Source organism: Protobothrops mucrosquamatus, unplaced genomic scaffold (genome assembly GCF_001527695.2).
Source record: "Protobothrops mucrosquamatus isolate PMUCROS unplaced genomic scaffold, P.Mucros_1.0 scaffold235, whole genome shotgun sequence".
Taxonomy (NCBI): domain Eukaryota; kingdom Metazoa; phylum Chordata; class Lepidosauria; order Squamata; family Viperidae; genus Protobothrops; species Protobothrops mucrosquamatus.
The window spans coordinates 65,140-73,799 of NW_015386586.1; the positions used below are offsets into that span (position 1 = coordinate 65,140).

Sequence of the window (8,660 nt, forward strand, 5' to 3'; positions counted from 1 at the left end):
AATGACTGTGGCAAGAAAGATGGTAAAATGGAACAAAACTCACTTAAGAAATGTCTCACAAAAACTTTGGGCTCAATGGTGGTCGTACATCGAGGGCTACACGTAAAGCAAAATAATAATAATGTGGATAGCATATCAGAGGACATTGTTTTATAAAACTTTGGTTGAGTGGATAGCAGCACACGGGAGGGCGGGGGGTTCCTATTAAACTACCTTTTCTAGTGTACTTTATTCTTTCAAAGCCATTTGGCTGTTATACTACATATCTGCCTCCCCGCTACGTACTTGGAATGGAAGTGCGTTATGTCAGTAATGTTTCTGAAAATAACGGGCTTCTGGTTGGACACAGCAACAGGAACGGCGGGGCAAGTCTCCGTGAACTGGATGTGGTGCGTTTGCAGGAACTGCAGATCCTTGACATATTCCTCTTCCGTGCCCAACAGATCTTGAACGATAAGGCTAAAGAGGAAGCAGAAACAGAAAAACGAGTGAAAATTCATAAAAACACACCCCATCCTTTGAAGGTGACCGTCGCGGAAATTCATTCTAAATTTCAACGGATAAGCATGAAAGCACAGGCAGTCCTTGACTTATGACCACAATCGATCCCAAAATTTCCACTGCTAAGTGAGATAGTAGTTAAGTGAATTTTGCCCCATTTTACAACTTTTCTTGCCACAGTTGTGAAGTGAATCCCTGCAGCAAAGTGAATCTAGCTTCTTCACTGACTTTGCTTGTCAGAAGGTCATAAAAGGGGACCACGTGACCCCAGGACAGTGTAACTGTCATAAATATGAGTCAGTTGCCAAGCGTCCAAATTTTGGTCATGTGAGCATGGGGATGCTGCAACGATCGTACAGTAAGTATGAAAAACGGTCATAAGTCACTTTTTTCAGTGCCATTGTAACTTTGAATGATCACTAAATGAACTGTTATAAGTGGAGGACTACCTGTGTAAGGGGTGGTAAGGGGATGCTGCCATGTGCCAGAAATGCAAACAGGCAGAGACCCTCTGCCCATGAGTCCCCCATTAACCTGGGGGCTTCTGGGATAACGAAAAGGCAGGAGTGACTTACAGGAGTGACTAGTGGCATTTCCTGCTGGTTCCCCAATGTCTTTGCTGATGGGATGCCAGCTGGAAAGATCACAAATGCTCTACTGGATCCTGCATGTGGTGGGGGGTTATACAAGATGATGTCTAAGTACCTTCCTATGCTGTGATTCTATGAAATTATTCTTATATATCACCAGCTGCAAGAGTAGGATACACGGCCTTTGAGGCAGAGAAGTAGTTTGCTCCAACAGGAAGGATTTTCACCAAGCTCACCTTAATTTCTTCCGGTATTCATCTTCTGAAACAAATTCTCCATGGAATTCTGGGACATCGGGGATACCCCACTCTGCAGAGAGCTAAAATTAAAAAAAAAACCAAAGATATAAGAGACTTCTGCCTTGGGCTAGACCAGAAGACCTCCAAGGTCCCTTCCAGATGTAGGTTTTTATGATTTAGTACAGGGATGCCCAACCCCCAGTCTGTGGTCCGGTACCAGGCCGCAGCATGCCAGCAACCGGTCCGCACAAACAAGCAAAGCCCCATCCATGGGATGCAGGCAGCACACAAAACCAAGCCTTTCTCCACGGAACCGGAGAGGTTGGGGGCCTCTGATCTAGTATCTGCCAAGAAGGGCTGTCCTTAAGACAGCTTCCAGGTCTTCCAACGGAGGTTATCAAACAAGGTGCAAAGGATGGGAAGTAGTTGGATTATAGCAGTACATGGGATCCCCTATCTCGACTTAGAAAGGTCTAGACTCTAGTCCAGGGGTCGGCAACCTTAAACACTCAAAGAGCCACTTGGACCCGTTTCCCAGAGAAAAGAAAACACTGGGAGCCACAAAACCTGCACACGCGCAAGGGGGACAAGCTTGATTGAAAAGTTTAATTAAAAAGAAATAGAGGGTGCTGCGCATGAGTTCTCCCTCCCTCCCTCCCTCCCCCTCTCTCTCTCCCCCTCTCTTTGTCTCCCTCCCTCTCTCCCTCCCCCCCTCTCTCTCCCTCTTTCTGATCTTCTGCTCATCCGGCAAGCTGGCTTCACACTGTTCTCCAACAAGCTGACACACATTCTTATTGGGCTGGCTCTCTCCTGCCCTTGGTTTGCCAGTCCTCTTCCCCCACTCAGTGAGAGAGAGGGAGAGAGAGAGAGAGAGAGAGAGAGAGAGAGAGAGAGAGAGAGAGAGAGAGAGAGAGAGAGAGAGAGAGAGATGCTGCTTTCTGTTGCTTCCTGGTGAGATACACCAAAGGTAGGAGCCCCGCTCAATAAACTTGTCAACTTGTCCAAAAACAGCATGAGGCCACTCTCTTTTTTACACAACACACACACACACACACACACAGAGAGAGAGACAGAGAGAGAGAGAGAGAGAAGGGAAGCACAAGTGCCTCTCTCTCTCTCTCTCTCTCTCTCTCTCTCTCTCTCTCTCTCTCTGCAAATGGTGGCTGGGAGCCACAGGAGAAGGCTCAAAGAGCCACATGTGGCTCCAGAGCCACGGGTTGCTGACCCGTGCTCTAGCCCATATGCTGTGCAGATGCTCCTCTAATCTAGTCCAACCTTTGCTCAAGCAGGAGACCCTCTACAATTTGAGACAAGTGGCTGTCCAATCTCTTCTTAAAAGTCTCCAGAGAGCACCCACAACTTCTGGAGGCAAGTCGTTCCACTGATTAAGTGTTCTCACAATTACGAAGTTTCTCTTTCATTCTGTCATTCTCAGTTGACCCAATATATCTCTTGATTCAAAATGCCCCTCCTTTTATTTTACACACCCAAAACCTCACTTGAACTTATTTTTCCTTGCTCTGTGAAGTTCTTTGCACAATTGCGGGGTGAGGGGTTGGGAATTGGAGAGACAATCTTGAAAACTGCTGTAGAGAGAATTTTGAAACTCCTTTATTAAGAAGCGATGAAGTCAAAGAGCTTAAAAACTGCACGTGGCGCTTAGGAGAAAACGGATGGCAGAAAGCGAAAATCAAGCTGCAAGTTAACAATAGCCAGGCAAAATGCAATGTTTCTGTAAGTAGAAAATACACCATCTCCGCCAACTTTAAAGAACCAGAGAAGAAAATTATGATTTCAAATCATAGAAAGGCGCAAAACTCTAAAGAAGAGAATAGGAGCCACTTATCCCTGAAAGACGTGGGATCTTCACATGTTTTCTACAACAATAAAAGTTATCAAAAAAAACAAAAAAAAAAACCCTGTGGCCGGTCAGAGAGATCTCTGCCAATAAAGAGGGCAACAATCCTGTAACCATAAAGGCTATATGTGCTGGTCATAAAAAGATATTTAGCTCACACCAGAGGCTAAACATGGTATATAAACTTGACTGATCTGCCAGTTGTATTGTCAGCTGTCCAAGCTTGGTACTGTTTCTGACTCAAATAAAATTGGGGGAAAAAACTTGTTTTTCCAGCAACTGCCTTTTGATCCCCAGGAAAATTCTCCCAACGCTGCCTTGAAAAAGAGGGGGTGAAAGGTGAGGTGGTAGGTCTCCATCCCAGCAGAAGACACTCCTGGGAACCCCCACATTTTTCCCTCCTTGCACCCCCCAGTCGACGGGCTGCCACCAGCCCTGCAAAACTTCCCAAGTCAAAGAAATGTGCATATAAAGACACAGCCAAGGTGCCAAGAGAGTCCACAGACCTCGAGGAGATGCCCTGAGCACCTTTCCATGATGTTTTGACACAGCCCAGGAGGAAGAAGAAAAAAAAAGAAGGGAAATGTGCATTTCAAAAGTGGGGAGGGCAGGAGAAAAAAAAGGGGTGGAATTCTTGTGCTAAATCAAGAGCAGGTTAAAAGGGGGGGTAGGCAGGAAGGCAGCCACATCTCCAAAAAGAGGGGAGGGGGTGTCCCAGTTCATTGGGTACCAGCATCCAAGGAGGGAGAGGGGAGGTGAGAGGACCAGCTCTAGTTACAAATATGGGTAGTCCGTGATTTACAATAGTTCATTTAGTGACCGTTCAAAGTTACGACATCACTGAAAAAAGGCACTGATGACAGTTTTTCACACTTATGACCATTGCAGCAGCCCCATGTTCATGTGATCAAAATTCGGACACTTGGCAACTGACTCGTATTTATGATGGTTGCAGTGTCCTGGGGTCAACTTTTGTGACCTTCTCAAAAGCAAAGTCAATGGGGGAAGCCAGATTCACTTAACAGCCATGATACTAACTAAATAGCTGCAGTGATTCACTTGTGGCAGTTGTGGCAAGAAAAGTTGTAAAATGGGGCAAAACTCACTTAACAAATGTCTCATTTAGCAACATAAATTTTGGGGCAAAACTCACTTAACAAATGTCTCACTTGGAAACATTTTGATCATAAATCGAGGACTACCTGTAAAGGAGGTTATTTGTAGTTCAGGGTTCCAATGAGGGGGGGATCCTGGTGCTCCCTGAACTTGGTATGCTCCATCCCTTACTGGCTGAATCAGGAAGGCACTGGGGTGGAGGGGTGCTGGTGGTGAAAGGCAGCTGGAATAGGAAGTGCCTTCCAGCACCTTCCCAGCACCGTGCCAATCCAGCTGCCTGGCACCGATGTCCCCCCATCACCATCCCACCGCTGCTGCAGACACCCCTCTGCACCTCACAGAGGCCCCGGATCACGCTGGCACTTCTCTGCAAGCCCCTGCCTCAATCCTGCCTGCCGCCAACCCCTCTCCCCCCCCCGTGTCTCTTGCTGTAGGGCAGGGGTGTCAAACTCAATTTCACTGAGGGCCGCATCAGCATTGCAGTTGCCCTGGGGGCGCCGGGTGGGTGTGGCCAGAGTGGGTGCAGCCTACTGGGTGGGTGTGGATGGAGTGGGTGTGGCCTACTGGGTGGGCGTGGCCAGCTCTACATCATTCGCGTCAAGGGGGCCCGTGGGGGCCTGGGCAGGAGTGGGACAGATCTGAGGGTCTCTGGCAGAAGGGGGTGGGACCGGGGCAAGTGCCAAGGCATGGTCCACCAGGGCAAGTGCCAAGGTGGCCACCACAAAATTATACATTGGCTCCCGGCCGGCCTGGGCCAAGGCCAAGGCAGCAGGGGCTGTTCCCTCACTGTTTCCAGGATGGCTTTGTGGGCCACATGAAACCACTTTGCGGGCTGCATCCAGCCCCCGGGCCTTGTGTTTGACATGTCTGCTGTAGGGCATGGCAGAAGCAGGGTTAATTGTCCCGTGGATGGAATCGGCCATGGAGATTTGTGTCGCCCATGACTAGGCAGTGTGGGAGAAATAGCAGAGTAGTAGTGGGGTGGCATAGCACCAGGAGAGGGCCGGCCGTGGATGAAGACCAGCAGTGGGTCGCCTGGTGGGGATGCGATTAAGTGTCCACGGAAGGCCAGTCACGGACAAAGGCCTGCAGTGGGTCAGCTGGGCTGAGAAAGCCAGGATGAAATGGGCACATCCATGGGTCTGCGATCAATTGTCCCATTCTGTATAAAACCATACATATAAATGTTAATATACAGGCAGTCCTTAACTTATGACCACAATTGAGCCCAAAATTTCCAGGGCTAAGTGAGATAGTTGTTGTGAGCTTTGCCCCGTTTTACAACCTTTCTTGCTATAGTTGTTAAATGAATCACTGCAGTGGTTAAGTTAGTCACTCAGTTGTTAAACGAATCCAGCATCCCCATCAACTCTGCTTGTCAGGAGGTCGCCAAAGGGAATCACCTGAGCCTGGGACCAAGCAACCGTCATAAAGATGAGTCAGTTGCCAAGCGTCCAAATTTGGATCATGTGGCCATGGGGAGACTGCAATAGTTATAAGTGTGAAAAATAGCCATAGGTCACTTTTTTCAGTGCCATTGTAACTTTGAATGGTCACTAAATGAATGATTATAAATTAAGGACTACTTGTACTTCGTATATGACTATATATGAAATATAGTAATTCTTTACTGAAACTGCTGGGTAGAAGTTGGCTTAACTCAGACATGTCAAACACAAGGCCCGGGGGCCAGATGCGGCCCGCGAAGTGGTTTCATGTGGCCCGCGAAGCCATCCTGGAAACAGTGAGGGAATGGCCCCCGCTGCCTTGGCTCTGGCCCAGGCCGGCCGGGAGCCAATGTACAATTTTATGGTCACCATCTATGCTGAAACGCATTCAGTCTTAGCTCCACAAGGCCGTCCAGAAACAGCGAGGAACCAGCCCCTGCCGCGTCGGCCCCGCCCCCTGGGTGCCTGCTGGGAAGGTGTCACCCTTTGTGAGGAATGAAGAAATGGACCATGCCTTGGCGCTTACCCTGGTCCCATCCCCTTCTGCCAGAGACCCTCAGATCTGTCCCACTCCTGCCCAGGCCCCCACAGGCACCCCTGACACGAACAATGTATAGCTGGCCATGCCCACCCAGTAGGCCACACCCACTCCATCCACGCCCACCCAGTAGGCCGCACCCACCCGGCCCCCCAAGGGCAACCGCAATCCTGATGCGGCCCTCAATGAAATTGAGTTTGACACCCTTGGCTTAACTATTCATGGGAACCTAGAGGCCAGGGACATAAGATTAAGCAATTTTGAAAGAACCTCCCCCCTCCCCAACTATTTATAAGTCTCACCTTTAACTTCTTATCCAGGTAGGCTGGAGAAACCCAACCTTGCCTCGATGGGCTTGACTTGGTGGGTTTGGTCCTGACCAGCCACTTCAAAGGATGAGCAGAGTCTAAAACCTCCACATATTGGCCTTCCTTCAGAGTGATGGTTTCACGGTCTGCCCCCATTGGGGTATAGTCAGCAATGACCATGTAGATGTCAAAAATCTATGAACAGAAGGATGGTTGAATTGAACTGAATATACTGAATAAATAGAGAGAATAGAACAGAACAGAACAGAACATACTGAATAGAATAGAATAGAATAGAATAGAATAGAATAGAATAGAATAGAATAGAATAGAATAGAATAGAATAGAATGGGATGGGATGGGATGGGACGGAACGGAACGGAACAGAACAGAACTATGAATAGAATAGATTATAGACTAGATTATAGACTATAGAATAGAGTAGAATAGAATAGAATAGAATAGAATAGAATAGAATATAGAGTAGAATAGAATATAATATAGAATAGAATAGAATATAGAATAGAATAGAATAGATTAGAATAGAATAGAATAGAATAGAATAGAATAGAATAGAATAGAATAGAATAGAATAGAATATAGAATAGAATAGAATATAGAATAGAATAGAATATAGAATAGAATAAAATAGAATAGAATAGAAAACATAATAGAGAACTGAATAGAATAGAATAGAATAGAATAGAATAGAATAGAATAGAATACAAATGTAGAACAGAGTAGAGTAGAGTAGAATAAAGAATACAAAACAGAACAGAACAGCATACTTTATTGGGCCAAGGATCACCTTCTTAAATAACATTTCAGAAGCTGTTATTGGGTGTGAACAACCAGACTCACAGAGGCAGAGTTCAAGCTGATTACTTTATTGTATTCTACCTCTAATATAGGAATCTGCCCAGACTGGCAGCTTTGGCTTGGGAACAACCAGATAAGGCAGTGGTGGCGAACCTATGGCACGGGTGCCAGAGGCGGCACTCAGAGCCCTCTCTGTGGGCACGCGCACCGTCGCCCCAGTCCTAGGCCTTCAGCTGGGTTTTATAAAACCTTTTTGCTTTAGGCCTCCGCCGCCATGTGGGGAAAAAAAGTTCAATCAATCAGTCAATTTCAACTACTCCCAGGGGAAAAAAAGATCTTGCAAAGTTGGAATTGATTGATTGAACTTTTTAGACCCACCCAGTCTGCCGTTACCACCGCAGCCACGCCCACCCAATGGGCCACACCCAGCCAATGGGCCACACCCACCCGGCACCCGACGATGCATAAGTGGGTTTTGGGTTGCAGTTTGGGCACTCAGTCTATAAAAGGTTCGCCATCACTGAGATAAGGTATTAAGGCATTTGGGGGGGGGGGTGTCAGTCTTAGCCTCTTGTGTTTGATGATGATGATGATAATGAATCCAGGCTAATTCCTTGCTAGAGCCCCCTCCCATTGGGAGGATTGCTATGCAACAGCCATTCCATTAGATTATGGTTCAGGGTAGAAGAGAATATTTACAGCTCAGGGTTGAACTAGGAGTCCCCCATGGGCCATAGGCCCACTACCAGGCCATGGTCTTTTTAGAACCAGGCCGCATGAGCAGCAGGCCAGTGTGCATGGGCATGCATGCAGCTCAACCTGCACAAGTCAAGTTGCATGCATAGACGTGTGTGCACCACCCTGTGCAAGTTGAGCTGTGCAAGTTGAGCTCACCACTGGGATGGCCCAGTTCCCTTCTCCCATCCCACTCCCCACCAGGCCACCAATCTGCAAAGGCTCTCTGAGATTGGTTTTTTTTCTGGCAGACATTTCATGACCCATCATCATCAGTGCTAGAAGGAAGGAGGGTTTGCAGGAGGGAGGAGGAGGAGGAGGAGGAGGAAGAGGAAGAGAAGGAAGAAGAAGAAGAAGAAGAAGAAGAAGAAGAAGAAGAAGAAGAAGAAGAAGAAGAAGAAGAAGAAGAAGAAGAAGAAGAAGAAGAAGAAGAGGAGGAGGAGGAGGAGGAGGAAGAAGAAGAAGAAGAAGAAGAAGAAGAAGAAGAAGAAGAAGAAGAAGAAGAAGA

The 8,660-nt window shown here is 47.3% G+C and overlaps 1 protein-coding gene across 1 annotated transcript in view; it reads right to left on the reverse strand.

Annotated features, from left to right (window-relative positions):
* LOC107285997 (obscurin) overlaps nt 1-8,660 on the reverse strand; it is a 190,237-nt gene that overhangs the window by 23,752 nt on the left and 157,825 nt on the right. The window contains exons 74-76 of the mRNA XM_029283797.1: nt 6,593-6,793; nt 1,328-1,410; nt 286-459 (exon numbers count right to left, since the gene is read on the reverse strand). Of these exons, the coding sequence (XP_029139630.1) occupies nt 286-459; nt 1,328-1,410; nt 6,593-6,793 (458 nt within the window). The remainder of the gene's footprint in view (nt 1-285; nt 460-1,327; nt 1,411-6,592; nt 6,794-8,660) is intronic.